Source organism: Tympanuchus pallidicinctus, unplaced genomic scaffold (assembly GCF_026119805.1).
Source record: "Tympanuchus pallidicinctus isolate F22 unplaced genomic scaffold, pur_lepc_1.0 scaffold5, whole genome shotgun sequence".
NCBI classification, from domain to species: Eukaryota; Metazoa; Chordata; class Aves; order Galliformes; family Phasianidae; genus Tympanuchus; species Tympanuchus pallidicinctus.
In genome coordinates this window covers 25994100-26011051 of record NW_026294769.1, presented here as the reverse complement: position 1 = coordinate 26011051, position 16952 = coordinate 25994100, and the positions used below count along the sequence as shown (strand labels likewise).

The 16952-nt window shown below is 37.4% G+C and overlaps 1 protein-coding gene across 12 annotated transcripts in view; it reads right to left on the bottom strand.

The window, feature by feature from the left end:
* The window catches only part of PIEZO2 (piezo type mechanosensitive ion channel component 2), a 289987-nt gene that overhangs the window by 146843 nt on the left and 126192 nt on the right, over positions 1-16952 (bottom strand). For all 12 annotated transcript variants that reach the window (XR_008211266.1, XM_052704103.1, XM_052704107.1 and 9 more), the window contains exon 4: positions 7944-7986. Coding sequence is in view for 11 of the 12 variants with exons in the window: in XM_052704103.1 (XP_052560063.1) it covers positions 7944-7986 (43 nt within the window). In the remaining variant the exon portion in view is untranslated. The remainder of the gene's footprint in view (positions 1-7943; positions 7987-16952) is intronic.

Sequence of the window (16952 nt, the reverse complement as noted above, 5' to 3'; positions counted from 1 at the left end):
ACCCTTGAAGCCTACAGGGTTGCTTAAGGACCGTGTGTTCAGATACCTTGAGAATTCACACTGCTGCTTTCAGTGTTGTTTAAAAAGAAGGTGTGAAAATAGCTGCAATCAACGCAGAGGAAATACCTTTCTTGGCATATTATAGTGATATACTCTAGAGAAAAGTCATGATTGCTATAATTATTTTAGGCAGAGATTATTTATGTTACCATTAAGATAATTGCTTAAACAGAAAAATGGGGAATTAAGAACTAGAAAATCTCTTAAATCTGCTCAAAACAAATCAAGTTATTTTAGCGAATGTTTATATCTTCTATGATAGGTGGTTTTATTACTTTTGTTTTAAGAAGAACAGCTTTGAGAAAAGCCAGTAAGTGCAGAAGTAATTACCGGTCTAAGCGCTTTAAGCATATGGAGACCATCTCCAGAAAAACTTTGACAAAAACTTGGTGAATCTCTTTACTAACTCACAGGTGAGCACCATGAGGCCTACAAGAACATCAGTAAAAATATCTTAAAAGTACTTTGTGGCATGATTGCAAAAAAGAAATGTATTTCCTTTGCAAAAGGTAAGATAGTACATTACAAAAAAACTATGCAATGACATTTGTCAAAAGTCAGCTTAAGTTTGAAAGTTAGCTGACGTTTAAAAACTATGCTGAAAAGATTTAAAATAATTGTTAGAGGAAACAACAAAATGTAAAATGTATTTTGCAATAAACAGAAGATTAATCACCTTCTAAATGGTGCCTCAAGAGTTGCCTTGACAGTGCATTTGCCCCTGAGGAATGGGATACTTGCTTACCTAACCCAGAAAGCATTAGTGCAGATGAGCACCTCACCAACATGCAGCATCCCTAGGCTTTGCAGATACATGCTAGGACTGGAGTTAGAAGCAGAAATTCTTCACAGGCCACAGCTATTAAGGCTACTTAATAGTAAACAAGTAGTAAGTGGGATAAGTCTAAAATGAGGGCTTGTTCGTCTTGATCTTGTTTCAGTTTATACTCACTATTTGAGGCAGGGGGTATCCTGAATTATTTCCTTCTCAGTAGGAGAAAAATGGTTAGGTTAGTTCACACACTACCACAGTGTGTTAAATACAAGCTATTGTTTGTTAGGAGATGATTGGAAAAAGCTTTACTCGCAGTAGTTTTATGTCTGAGCACACTGGACTACGCACGCACTGTTGCTTACAGCAATATTGGAATGAGAAGTGGACATTGCAATGAAATCCATGAAGCTAACGCAATTTTTTTCTATTTAAATATGTAATACCAAACTATTTCAGCTGATACAGTACTACAAAACAAAATAAGAAAAAACTCACCACTGTTCATAACTTTTTAAACAACGGTTTTGTTCTTTGAAAATAGAATCCAACTCTTATTCTGGCTTTCTCTGTAATTCAAATTTCTCTTTCAAAAGTTTCACTTTTCATCAGAACTGCACAGAAAACTCAATTTAGTACAGAACCTTAGGCATGCATCCTATATCAGATGAAACTGAAAACACATTTCTTCCCCATTTCCCACATTATAAACAACATCAATGCTTCAACACGCACATGCACAAATTCCACAGTCCTGGCCACCACAGAATAACAAAACAGGGCAAGGAAAGCCAGCTCAGCCCCTGCTGCCTTTTCAGGACTTGGGATCCTGTGCTCCACTTTGCCTTGAGACTACTTTGTGCATATGGGAAGAAAGCCTCACTCATTGGTCTTTGCTCTTTGAAAGAAATGAAGGCACCAGCACAGCTGCCCAGAGAAGCTGTGGTGCCCCATCCCTGGAGATGCTCAAGGCCAGGTCGGATGGGGCCCTGGGCAGCTGAGCTGCTGGGAGGCAACCCTACTCATAGCATGGGGTTGGGACTGGGCAGGCTTCCATATCCCTTCCAATCCAAGCCATTCTGCCATTTAATGAAGTGAAACATCATAGTTTGAAGTCCTTCTGACGTGATTTTCTGCCCTCAGAACCCTACCTATCAATTAGATAACAGCCACACAATAAAATGACTAAACTGATACATGACCTGGAAGATAATTCTTCTATAAGCAATAAACCGCAGCATGAGCAAAACAAGATCCTTTTATTTATAGTCTCTGGAGGAAAAGTGGAGAATTAGTGCCTTTAACACAAAAAAGCTGAAGTCAGGAGAAACACCTGGGCACAGAGAAGTTAAGTATTTGCTCAGGTGTTCATTTTTCCTTGTCTTCCCAAACTCAAATCATCTGACATTTACAAAACATGGTGAATGTTCAGACTGCGCTGTTTCTTTCAAAATAACTTTGCATGGATCAAGCTCTGCAGTCTCTCACAGCCCCTGGCTGAGGCAACGTTCCCAAAATGATGTCAATGGGAGCAGTGCCCAAGAAAAGACTGTAAGATTCAGCTGTATGTGAAGAAAGTGCTCAAAATTATGAAGCGAGCTATCAGGATAAGACTTCATATTTCAAATATATATTTATTTACTTTACTAAATCATTGCAGTGTGGGAAAAGTGAGGAATGCCTCTATAGATAATCATATGGTATTTGGATTTTCTAGCCAGAATTGTGCATAATAAATATTTATAGAATCCAGTGGTATTCTCTTCTTTCTGTTTATTCTTTACATGTCACCCAGAGAAATTCTGCCCAAGCACCTATCAAACATCACAGCGAGTTACAAGCAATCAAAGCACTTTTGCCAGTAGGCTCATAATTAGCAACCTAGACCTGGAAGAAGACACTTGGGAAGTGTCTCTAATGTGTCTGGATTCCATGCTCACCACACATCACAAGTGGTTCAGGAAATTGTGTTCTAAGTCTCTGTAAGGGGTAGGGAAGATATATACAGTGTTTTCAGCTAGATCACGCAGGGGCATATGTGGAGCAGCTGCAAAAGCAGACATCTGTCTACATTCAGAAAACCATACAGGAAAAAAAAGGTATCTCTTGGCGATGACAACTAGCTTGTTCCTAGCTTCTGCTGGGAATTCTTTGTCTCCTTACCTAAGCATATGGGGCTGTAGCATTTAGTTTGCTTCCAACAAAAGCAAAGCAAGTTGTCCTTTTCACTTCATGACTAAACAGCAGTTGAAGAAGCTACTACAATGCACAGAATAACAGGAATATAAAACAACAAAAGACAATCTTCTTATCCAGGGACTAGCAATGACATAGGAATGGACATTGGATATCTGCTGTCTTTTCTTGGCAATTTTTTTTTTTTTTTTTGAGATGTGAAAACTACCGGCTCCAACTGGCTCCAACCTAGCATTAGAAAAAACTTCTCTGAAAGAATAGTCAGGGACTGGAATGGATTGCCCTCACAGATAGGTAGAGGAGTTGCCATCCTTAGAGGTATTCAGAAATGCGTTGATACGGTATTTAAGACATGCTTTAGGGGGCAATAGTGGTGGTAGGTGGACAGTTGGACTAGATGATCTTAGAGGTCTTTTCCAATCTTAATGATTCTGTGATTTCCTTCTTCAGATACAGTAATAGGATTAAAAACCTGAATAATAAGGCCAGGAAACCATACACAGTACCGTATTAGTAGGAACAGCTTTCACCGTAGATCACACTCAAAACAACTTTAACCAGAATCAGAAATACTACGTTGCATTTTCTAAATAGATATTGCTTCTGAAAAAATACTGCAGATGTCACATTAAAATCATAAAAAGTTAGTCAACTTCTGTATATCTAAGAATCTCATTTAAAATTAACAAAAAATTTTTGCATTTTATGAAAACAATGATTATTTAAGGCCCAATTTGAAGCTATCAGCCAAAAAATCCTGTGCATCAATACAGAAAACTCAGGTTTTAATGCAAATAATTAGATTTTACTAGATGCATGTCCAAAAGTTTTCTGTCCCTGAAGTAGCTATTATGAAAAATATACTAATCAAATGTTGACAAAAGTGTAATAACCACAGATGTTATTCTTCAAATACATATTTTTTAAAACAGTTGGTATTTATAAGTAATAACAGCTATTAAATCATTTTTATGGCCGTCTTGTGGAACCTTAATGTAAAGCATTACACACAAGGGACAGATGTGAACAGGGAATAGCTGGGCTGTAAGCTGCTGAGCAGTCTGTAGGCGTGTTAGAAATTACTACTGAGAGAAGACCAGTAAGAGGGAGACTAAAAGTCTGTAGCACCTGTGGCACAATGAGTTTTAAGAAGTTTGTTTAAAGTTTTACAATGATCAGATCATTTCTAGCTCAACAATTACATAAGAACAGAAGACATTTCTCTAATCATGATTGATCTACTACGCAGGGATGTAAAGCTCCATCATTTGGTAGCTCAAATTAGAGACATTTAAATAAGGAAAACAAAACAAACAAACAAACAAAAAACTTATTTTGCTTTTAACTTTCAGCAGAAAGTGACAGTTTTCCCAGCATTGGCTATGGCTCTTTCCAGGCTCTGTGCTTCAAGTCCCAGAGCAGCTGTGAGCTGAGAGCACGGGCCATGCTATGTAAGGCCAGCTCTACTACCTCAGCCTCTCTGCTTCTAAATGTTAACAGACTTTATGCATCAAGTTCTCTTTTGTACTGTCAGAGTAACCAGGAAACAAGCACAGTTGCTGCTAATTGCTCAGAACTAACCACAAAGGAGTTTGAAGGAGCCATTTCCACTGGGTCCAGTCTATAACTGAAAAAGCCAGTGAGTTGAACAATGCCTCTCAAAACACAAATTTTAGTCACATTTGGAAGAAATTAGAATTGAGCTTTCTGGACATTTTAATGAATATTTGGGTGTCATTTAAACGTGCACAAATAATGGATGTGCCAAAAACAAATGAACAAAAAAAACCCCAATCATTCTGTTTATCCCCAAATCTGCTTGCTTTGGTTTTCCGGTATCCAAGCAAGTTGTTAAACACACAGTGCGAGGTGACATTCTGTATGTCATGCCAGTATGACACACGTTCAGCAATTTAAAGCATGTTACTTGTAGGACAGTATAGTACAAAGTAACTATGTTTCATAATTTTCTGAATTTTTCCAAAATGTTCTGCAGGAAATGTCATCAAGACGGTGTTGCACAAAGGTCATGACTACAGTGACTACTACAGTATGTTACAATCAGCTTATTTGTAATGCCTCAAAAAACAATCAATAGCAAAATGACCTTCATTTAAATCTATCAAGCCCAGGTACACTCAGTTTAATTGCAAAGCTCTTAACTCCAGTCATTTCCTGGATATAAGGCTACTTTACTCGAGCTACAGCATTTTTAATTTCTCTTGCACTGAAAAGCAGCATACTCAGCTCACAAGTAATGCTTGCATAAAAGCCTATCTGTCAGGTCTCCTGATGTCTCTGTGTTTTTCAGGATATGAAGACCACAGCACTGTAAGCACTCCACTTTTACAGAATAGACATTGCATAACCACAAAGCAGTGATGACATAACTTTTGTATTATATAGGATGAGCTTTCTGCAATGTAAACTGAGTGTCCACATCTCTTTCTGCCCATCAATCCACCTGAAAGCAGCATCTTTAGAAGAACAGATTTTGTATGATTTTTCCATCCTTTAAGCAAGGCACACTCTTCCCAAAAGAGGCTTTCTTTTTGTGTATCTAAAACTCTTACTTCCTCCAGGAATAACAATGTCTTTGCTCAAACAACAGATTTAAATGCTACGGATATTTCACAGCTGACTCAGGTGTGCCTAAGTCAACAGCTTGCAGAGGATATGTTTTTAAATAGCAAAATATGTTGCTGCTTCTTTTCTTAGTATTGTTATACAGAGTATTAGAACAGCTGCACAGGATCAGATCTAAGGGAAATCTAGCCTACTATCTTGACTCCCCCTGGCTATTAAAGGATGCCTAGTGAAGAGAATAAAACTAAGGAAAACATGTCGTGATACTTTCTCAAATAATCACTCACATTTGAAAGATCTGCAGATCTGGGATTTCTGCTTAAGTGTGCTGCATCCAAGTGTTATATATTGTAAGGTAAAACCCATCATTTACTTTGGAAACTATTCCTTTAAGCATGAGAAATACTGATATTAAGTAATCACGTATAATATGATATTAAGCAGGCATTGCTATAAAGAACTATAAAGCTGAGATGAAAACACTTCTGCTTCTGTGATTGTATCTACCCAAGTCATTCTAATCTTCACTGTGTTAATGTGCTGGTTCTGTTAAACTTATTCCAAGCCATCAGACTCTCAGAGTGCAGAACTGTCAGCTTAAAGCTGTTTTCACACTGGAATGGAAATAATTGAATCTGCACCGTAACCTTTTCTAAATATTTGCCTCCTTCAAGGTAAGCTTCTTCCTGTAATGCAGTCTATTAAGATTTCTCCATGTTTCATGTGGTACCTACATTACGCATGCACAGGTATTATGGGTTCTCCTTGTGAAACACCTCTCAGGTTGGAGATTTCTTTCCAATATTCCAGAAATAAAATTCCTTCTAAACCCTGCTTAAATCAATTTTGGTCATTTTACATTAGGAGTTTCAAATATAAGCCCCAAATAACCATTTATTCTGTCTTTTCTCAAAGCTTCTTCATTTTTCCATCCTGGCTAACAGCAGTAGCAACTGCTAATTCTTAATCTTAAAAAAAAAGAACAAGGCAATGAAAGTATCAACGTTTTACCACTAAGCATTTCTGAGAGGTATGATAACTTGCCTAGTGAAATGCTCATCAAGAAATTGAATTGGGTAACCTGAAACAAAAGCACAATCTATTTAAAACAAAAACAAAAAAAACCTCAAAGATATTAAACCTGGTAACAAATAGTGTGTGATATTCATTTTCTTTTTTTAAAAACACTCTAAATAGACAACATCCAGTACAGTATCACAGGGATACTGGGGATTTCTGCCTGATACTTGACTGGGCACTGTGTCATCTCAAATCGCAAATGCTTATGAGCCACAGTCCTTCTCCTGATGTTGTACCAAAGTTGAATAGAAATCTGATATTCTGAATTACTGGTAGGAGATAACATATTTAAGCATTGGTCTTGTTTTTATCAAAAACATACATTTTACTGTAACAAAATGTCAGGAAAAAAAAAAACAATTTGCCTTCTTTTTGTGAAAAAGTGAGCAAGAAAATACTTATTTTCAATATATTGTCAATATATCTATTTACTGATTCCCAAAGATTGAACTGTCTGTGGGTTTTGCTGAGATGCTCCAGGAAGTGTGAACAGTATGCATTCGTTCAACAAGGAGAAGTGAAATTCCTTCTTGTCCAGTCAACGGTGATCCAAACATACTGGTGTACTGCAAACTACTCCATTAAGGAAAAACAGCAAAACATTATCAGAGTGAGAGCAGACTTTTCTGCTTACCTTTTGTAGAAGAATAAATAAGAGATGGAGCGTTTCAGCCTCAACACCAGATTACTCTTTTACTGGGTTTGGCCTACTTTAAGTTCCAAGAGAGACATATGTTTCTGGTATGATGGCCTTGTGGTTAAGTTTGGCTGCAAGAAGTTCTTGCACTTGAGGAATGCTGAATTCTGAATTTTCCTCTGATGCTAAATAGCTCTCTGCCAACTTTGGTCCTCTTTCAACTTCATTTACTTTTGTCAAGTAATATGTCAGAGTTAAGAACTTTCACGGAAAAAATAATATGAGTGAGAGCAATATTTTCATTCATAAGTAAGACTTCTGCCCAAACAGTGTGTCACCTTTTTTAATACTAACACGCTATGTAGTCGCCAGCAGAAAAACACAGTGAGCCAAGTTAATATGGTGAATAAGCTGCTTCAGATTGTGGACTGGGGAAACAGAAGAGGACATAAAACAAGAAGCTGAACATATATGCGCATGAGACTGCATAACTTCCTCTCTAACTTTGAGGTCACAGATACATTTGATCAGCTAAAATAATTTTGTAAACTAACCCATGCACTTTTTTTCCCTTTTCTTTTGCACTGTTAATGAAACAAATGTAAGGCTTACCTTTCAAAACCAATCTGCCGTAATGTTTTCTCCCATGTGGAACCTATACAAAGGGAAGAAAAAACAAACACCATCAGTAAAGAGCCTTTACTGGACAAATTCTCTTACTCTCCTATTTCCATCGTGCAGCTGAAATACGTATAACAAGGTGATTTTTTTCACCCCAACAGAAGTACTTGTAAATAACATCTGTTTTCCCCAAGGTGAAGAAGTGTTAAGAGAGGCTACCATTAGATGACATAACTATGGAGGAGGGCGTCAGCCTATATAACTCCCTCACACTGCAAAGCAGCCGGTGACTGCTACAGTTCACTGCAGTTCCAAGGGTGGTCTCCTCAGAGCAGCGGGCTCTGCGCACGGCTCCTGAAAGCCCTGAACTGGCATCTCACATCACGCACTCTTCACATTTCAGCTTTTCATTTTACTGCAGCGTTCGCCTCACTCTTGCTGAAAGCTTTACAGCTCCTTCTGAAACCCAGTCCTTTTATTTTTCAGCAAAAGCATGAAGATGTATTTCTGCCTTATTGTTTAACCCTTCACAGTCACAAAAATGGCTGCAGTGGACTTACTCCTCAAAATGATCAAGAACATGGCCCTGCAAACTATTCAACTGGGTGGATCCATTAAGAGAATTTCTTCATTAGTTCTCATGCACTGAACAAAACTTTTACCCAGATTTTCTCAAAAATGCCCCCTTGCCTTAGCCATAACCAGCAGAGATCAGTTTTCAACTCCTGCAAGATTTTTGCTTTTTGTCAGTGTTGTTATATACATAAGCTACAAAGAGCATAAATATCTCAAGATGTACAGGTCTGCCAGGCAGCTACATAGGAGGACATGAAACTGGGTCATAGTTTGCTTGCTGCTTTTTCTCACTCCTGTGGGAAATGTAAGAGGACTGCATGCAATGAAAGCAACCACAGTTCTGTTTGAATGCTTCATCGTACTTACTTAAACTGAAACCAGAGAATTGACAAGTAAAGAGAAACATAAATTAGGAACAAGCACATTCTCTGGGACTGACATCTAGTAGCACCAGAGAAAGTCAAAGACAAGCAGCAATGTTGCCCAAGTGAACCGAGAAAGAGAGGAAAGACACAAAGGAAGCAACTTTAAATCTAGAGAATTTCACCATGAAATGTGCACTGTGCAGTGAGTGCCCATACCAAGACTATAACAGAACCACAGACTAGTACTGAAAAAATAAGACATTAATTCTGTCAGTAAGAAAAAAATACTCTGTAGATGTTTCTCTTACCACCACTGTATTTGCAATCGGTTAAAGGCATCAGCTCAGAAATCAATGCTTGCAGTGTGATATTCATCAAATCTGCAGCATGTTAAATATTTGCATAGAACCTAATAGATACTCTTCATCTTTGAATTCAGGACACTTACTGCAGATCTAGAATCTAAAGACTCAATGTTTAAGAAAACGTAGGCTGTTTGGTTTTCGGTGCTGTTGGCGATTCTTTTTTTAATGCTAGCATCAGAATTATTCCTATTCAATTAAACTTTTCAGCCTAGCCCAAGAACACTGTGGTAAATCTCTAAAGAAATAACAAATTTTTCTGTACAATTTTATGTAGCATTTGTCCCTGTAAATCACAATCTGTGCAAGTAAAAACTGAAGCTAATACAACTTAAAAATTAAGAAAGACCCTAAAAAAAAAACAAAAACAAACCAACAGCCATTTCTAATGAAAATTTCAGGGCAGTGGATCTTTTCTGTTCAGAACCATTATAACTATAGCCAATGATTAATGTAAAAACACTTCTAATTGACCCCATTCAGTCCAAAGCAGACAGGGATTTCATGCAGGCCCATATCCAGCAGTATACAAAGATAAAAGGCTTCAAAACTGAGGTGAAGAAAGCTCAACCTTCACATAATGGAAAAAAATATGTCAAGTTCTGTTCTGGAATAACTGAACAGTGTATATAGTTTGATCGGTACCAGGAGTTTCTACTGTGACAGCTGTATTTGATTGAGATGAGGCAAGACTTCTGCCTGCACAGCCACCCAAGACACTTTTCACCCACACTCTTCACAGATTTTTTGCAAAGAAGTCCTCTAAACATACCTTTAAAATCAGGAAAGCAAACTTCATGCATTCATTCAAAATATGAAAGCAAAATAATCGTATAGTATAATAAACCATCAATATTTCACTGAAATACATAAAGACTCACTCCCTTAACATCTCCTTTTACGGATTATTCTCCAAACCTGTCATCTCTTGCACACTCTGGAGTATATCTGGTGTCATGGAGCAGTGGTGCATCTTCACTGCTAAGAAGCTGACTGTGCCACTTGCTCCAACCATAAGCGCAAGGCAGATGTGAGCAATTCTGCTCGCAGTCTGTGTGCTCCTGCTGGCTGTTCTATCAACAGTTCAACAGTTTTTGTTTGGAAATTTGAAGACTGTTGAAAAAAAGATATTTCAGCAGTAATTCTTAAAACACAGATCAGTACTGGCATTTTCAGTCAGTGTTTCTATTCTTTCCACTGTTTTGTATACTAGTTATATGAATTTTTCACTCCATGGTTGGCTGCACTTCAGTTGCATGATATATAAAGAGTCCCACAGAAGAGAAAGAGAAAAAAAAAAGAAAAAGAAAAAGAGAAAAGGGAATTGGGTCTCCACTGGTTTGAAATCATCTTTTGGCTGCAGCTGGTTAGCAGAACGCTCTTTGAATTGCATGGGGCTCCTCCAAGGCAAAGCCTGCCAAGAACACAACTAACATTTCATATTAAAAAAATATACATCTTTTTTATGAAGTCCTATTTTAAATTGTTTATGATCTAAACATTCTGTTTTAAGATTTGCCAGTTTCATTCTCAATAGTATCAACTTCTATACTACACTAACAGCCAAAAGTAAATACCCTGAGGTAACAGCACTAAGAAGAATAACGCTATTAAAAGTCTAGAAAACTTATTATTTGATTTAAACCTTTCCCAGTGCTTCCAAAACATTAAACAAGATTTAAGTCACGTAATTCTCATTAAAGTCAAAACGGGAGTTTTTCACGAATTAAAGACTTGATCCTGCTCCCAAAGAAATCAGTCGGATTTTGGCTATTCAGTTCAGCCTTTCTCTGCTGGGAATGTGGAAAACATTCACCTGTCAACTTTCTTCATCAGAACACTGCTACACTTTGGTTGCTAAGCTAATTTGGCTTCTCTTTGCTTTCTGTTTTTTACCATCATGACAAAAATACCAAAATTGTTTATAAGAATATCTTAATTTGGTATCCATGTAATTAAGCTTTTGTTCCAAATATTTGCTCCAGAGTGCCTGACCATTCCCATCTGTTCCAAAGATTCTGTTTCACATTAACAACACTAGCTTTAAATTGTTCAAAAAGATGAAGTATAATGTACTTCAGGAATTACTGCTCACATTTAATAGGAACAATGGCAAAATGCACATCATGTTCAGATATGAACTCTATGAAATTCTAGAATGAGCATATAAGAATATGAGATTTAATAAGATAAAATGAAAGGTATCTTTGTGAAATTGAAAGTTGATTTCTTTTACATGTAGACTTTCATTTACATGGCAGCTTGCATGTTTGATTTGGTTACAACTACCTTATGAATCAAATGAGAGGACTCATAATCTACTCCTAGGATACTTGCCTTTGCAAATCATGAAGTTGCCTGGCTTATGAAGCACAATAGTAGGCTTACCAAAAGCATAATGTAATATAGTGGATAACTGATTTTCAGATATTGATGGAGGTGGCATAACTATTCTCTCAGAGCCAACTCACACTGTATGTGCCTGCACAGCAGAGGTCTGTAGCTGCTCCTGGATAAAGCTGGCATGCCTCATATTTCATCCTCTTGCAGGTATGCGATGAAAGTCCCTACAGGTCTGACTGTGTGCAGTGATTAGTTGCAGCCCCACTACCTTCTAACTTCCCCAGAGTAGTGGAGTACAAACAAAAATGATGGTAATTTTTGTATTATTTTCTCACTTTGATCTGACATAAGAACTATAAATCTAATTGAACCAAAAACAACATTTGATATTTTTCAATAAGCATTAAGTGAGCCTGTCAGAACCTAAGAAATCAGAGTAGTACAAAGATCGACAACGACTGGAATAGATGGACAAAATATCTGTAAATTACATTAACTCAAAGGTAAAACAAAGAATAGCATAGGTTTCTAGAAGCTTGTCTATCAAGTGAGTATTAGAGCCCCACAGACTGTCTGAAGAATCTACCAAGGCACCAGACATAGCCCAGTCAACTTAGTTCATGAGGTATGTGCAGATGGAACCTACGTAACCCTGCTCTGAAAAACAGAGAAACAGGTAGGTGTTCTTGGAACAGTAACTGCATTGGTCTCTTTTCTCATATTGTAAAGGAAGAGAGTTTCAGAGAATTCATTTTGTACAGTTTAGAAAATTGCTATCAATTTTAGAATTTTGATCTAAAGCCTGGGAAAGTTACTGGGACACTGACACAAGTCAGAAGCAAATAAAAACACTTTAAGTATCCAAAAGATACAAAACAGTGATACAGAATACTCCAGAAACAGAAAGGAACAACCTTTCTGATGAAGGTTTTACTCTTAAAGCTTTCTCAAACAACTTAGCAGAGAACAGCATATGAATGTCACGAAGGACAGGCCAGTTAGACTAGTCAAGAACCCAGTATCTGAATCCACATCTAAAATGTCTCAACAAACTGGAAGAGCAAATTGGTTTGTCCTGTCAGAGCTTTCTTTTGCTAGACGTACTTGTAGTACTTAGACCATTTGAGGTTTCTCAGTTTCTTTTCTGTGGACCAGGCAATGTGGGTCTGCTGTATCTTCTCCTTCATCACCTTATTACTTACAGACCTGTAGTGCTAACTAGCTGAAAAACATAACTGCAGCTGATAAAAACTGACATATTTGGAACATACGCTTTCACCAACTTCATGTACTGTTAACCATCTTTGTAGTTGCTTGCTCCAATTGGCAAACTTCTATCTTCTCTCAGAAATATTTTAGAATAAATCTTCCCAAATATCCAGGTTTTGTTTTTTTAAAATCAATATAGAATCTCTGCTATTATGAAACAGACCAGAGGTTTCGAATACAGAAATGTGTGTGGGAAGAAACTTCTTAGTTTCTCCACAGTACCATAGAGGTAGTGAACACTTACCTGTACATTAGCTATCCAATTGCTAGATGTTACATGCACTGTACCTCTTACAAAAGTGACAGTTTCTCTCTTGAAGTGGTATCAGACAATGCTACCTTAACACTTAGCAACTCTCTCTCTGTTTTAAGAAACAATTATCTCATGCACTTCCTCTTCCTTTGATTGGAACTACCTAGGCTGCATCCTGCACTCCTCATTCTGGTATTCATCATAGTATATAATATGGGATAACAACACCACATTCTTTTAAAGTGATGTCTTTTAATATGGCATGTTATTACTCTGCTGTGTCTATGCTAGTGTTTTAATTGAGATCAGAAAAGCATTTTTTGAGCAAATCTCCTGGCCATCTCCACTTAGCATGCTCTGGTTTGCATGACAGGATTCCTTTTACATGAAATTAAACCACTCCCCAAGGATACAACCGCTGTTTTTCAACATTTAACAGGAATTCAGCCAGAATGACCAGACCAGAGCTAATCCACCATAAACCCCACTCAACACACACATGGCATGGCAGGCAGGGCTGCTGCGCTAAGTGCTCCATTCCTACCATACAGAGCTCACTAATGCAGGTGGGGCTCAAACCACCACTCCCAGTGCCAGTATGCCCCCAGAAGGGACTTCCAGTCACAGTCACCTAGGTGAAGGAAGGGGCAGGTCAAGCTATGGCTTTACATTTCTTTCTGGGTTGTAGCCCATCCATTGTGGGGAGAAAAACCTATTCTCCTAGCCTGACCCAACATGGGGGACTCTCATGGAAGCCAGTGTGGCCACACTTCCTATGGAACCCAGGGAGTCAGTTCTCAAAGGCAAAAAGTACAGAGTATTTCATTTTGAGAACTAGTCTGCGAGAACGAATAAGATATAGTTATGATATTGTTATGATATCGTTATTGTATTGATATTGTTATGATATTGTTAAGATATTGTTATGGTGTGCTGGAGAGACTAAAATCACCAGTAATGTAAAAGTGAAGGGGCAACAGTCTAGGACACTGGCTACGTGATGGAAATGTTTACTGAATACATACCAAGCAAGAGGTCACGTTAAGAGCAAAGACCAGACATTGCAAGCCTTTACTCACAGTAGTTTTCAACAGGTTCGTGACTGAATAAAGAGTACAAATTTGATCCCTATGTGATAATGTTATGGGAAAGATTTACTGTGTGTTTTCTCCTGTGAGGCAAATATCAAATTATTATCAAGAGATACAAAAATGATTTTCCTATTGAAAAATAATTCTTGACTCGCTTGATATTAATGGGAAAAATAATAATAATCAAAACCACTAGATGTCCCCTAAGGAAATTTTAATGAATGGGAACTATTACTAATAAAAACTGAGCAGATTAGGAACACAAAATAATGAGCAGCATGCACAGTAGAACTGATAGCATGCTTGTGCACATACATTCTTGTCTATTGCTTTAAAAAGAATATTAAAAAGACAACAGCTACAGTCAAGCAGTTTACAGCTGTGTCTGGCATTCTTGTCTTCCAGGCTGCAGCTTCCCTGGAGCCCAGAAGGATCAGCAAAACTTTCAAACAGTGATCCTAAATGGGGATGCCAATGGGGATTCTAACAGTAGTTGTTCCATAAGCCCAACCCGTATTCTTTCTTTTGATCCTTATTAGCACCAGAACTAGGGATAACGGGAAAGACTGTTACTAAAATTGACCCGTGCACTGGAAGTAGGTAACCTGGCATGATGTATGGGATCCAGCATCTTGCTGGTCAGGCTATGCCAAATGGAGGCAGGGACAAATCCAGCTAACTTTGGGTGAGGGTAAGACCAGTGCCTCTGCCTGATCCATGACCTATAGAAATAACTGGAAATGATAAGCATCAAGTTTGTGTATTTTGAGAGTTTGGCTGAAATGGAATCAAATAGTAACAAAAATCCTACTTATCAGTAACAAACTACAGTTATTTTTTCTACCCCATTAACAAACTACTGATCAGACAAAACAGGGATAGTGTTCTGCAGATGGTCATTTGAAGAAAATGAGAGCAGAGAAAACAAGTTTCCAATATTCATTAAATACATGAGGCAAAGCTTGCTTTAAATACGAAGCTTATGTGTTTTGTATAGAAAGCACATGCTATATTTTTTAAGCAAAAATGACTTGGTAATTAATTGTCAATGGAAAAAATAACAAGCAAAAAAGAAAAGCTGTGAGAACATGTTTGTTTTTCTTCATCAGATCTGTTTAAAAGATTTCCAGTTAATAACTTCCACTGAAGTTAGATAAATGTCTTGACATTTAAAAAAAAACTATTTCACAAGGATTACAGTTGCTTTAATACTCTTCTGTTTGCTTAGGTATGTGAAAGCCACTTATATGCAACTATCTCTTGCAATACACATATTCAAAACCACACTTAGTTTAACTTCATTTAATTTCAGATTTGTTTCCTGAACAAGACAGCAAACGGTAAAACCCACAGCAATACAAAATCTTCGGGGAAATTGCTTCAGATAAAATTTGAGATAGATAGTAAATAGAATGTTTTTTGCTTTTTGTTTAAACTAATCTTTATTATTTATCCATTTGTTTCCTCTAATGGTCAATGCTCTAATATAACCTGAATTCATTCTGTCAGCTTTAACTTTTTTTTAAGTAGACCTGATCCCCTTCCTCGTAAGAGTGTAAACCACTGAAAAAAAAAAAAAAAGAAAAAAAAAGTCATAGAATCATTAAGGTTGAAAAGACCACCAAGATCACCTACTCCAACTGCCAGCCTATCGTCACCATAATGATTTTGTACATTGTGCAAAGCAGAACTCCACAGGCCACCAGCACAAACTCACCTTGCAGGAGTAAGGCAGAAAAGAATCAGGTGGCACACATATAACCAATCTCTTATTCTTATAGCAGAAAAAAGCTTCAGGACTCTGAGGACAAGTCTCAAAGGACGGTGAGATTTTTTGCAGTTGCCGTGGGAGATGTCAACCTCAGCTCAGAGAGGCACAGAGTTTAAGACCATCAAAGTTATGCTCCAGATCTTTGGAAAAGAGGCCAAATAATAAATAAATGGGCCTTTTTTCAAATATGGAAGACCGGCTTTGATTTTCAAAGTCAAAGCAAAAAACTGAAAAAAACCTTGTAGTAAGTTTTATTTTTCATAAACCTGTAGAAAATGAGATTTGTCTCCATTTTTGTTGGCAGAAAAATTCTCTCCTCTCTCAGCCCAACCAACAGTGCTCTGTCTGCTAAATAGCATCTTAGAGGCAAGGTTTTCACTTCAGAGCGTAATTGACGGGCATGCTTCCAATTTATAGAGCTACCCTCTGCTTAGTTTTATTGTAACATAATATACTGTTATGAATTAAAATGTCGACCTAGTTTCCTGCAGTGATGAATGTGTGTAGCGTGCCAGCCCAAGGAATTTACTTTTCATTGTCTCATTTTCTCTTTTCATCTCATCGGAAGAAGGAGCAGTTGGCTCTTTCCAAATTCTGTAGCATAATCATAGGGGAAGGGAAAGAAAATACAAAAAGTATGTCTTTAATAGCACATCCATAAACAAGAAATTATGGACAAGAGAAATAAGCATCAGAAATCAGGAAATTGTGCACCAAAATAGGAGTAACATTAAAACAACAGAGAATCGGCATACTAGCGGTAGTGTCTTTGACTCCACTAACATTTTGTCATGCATGCCTTTCCTCTGAACCTGCTTTTTTGGAGTACATTTCTTTCTAAAGATAGTAAGGAACAATTTCATGCATGTTTGCTTGCAGAAGAACCCATGCACTATGTGATGAAGGCATCAGCACACCGATTGGACTGAGTAACTCGCCATCTTCAAATAATTAATTTATTTTAAAAAAA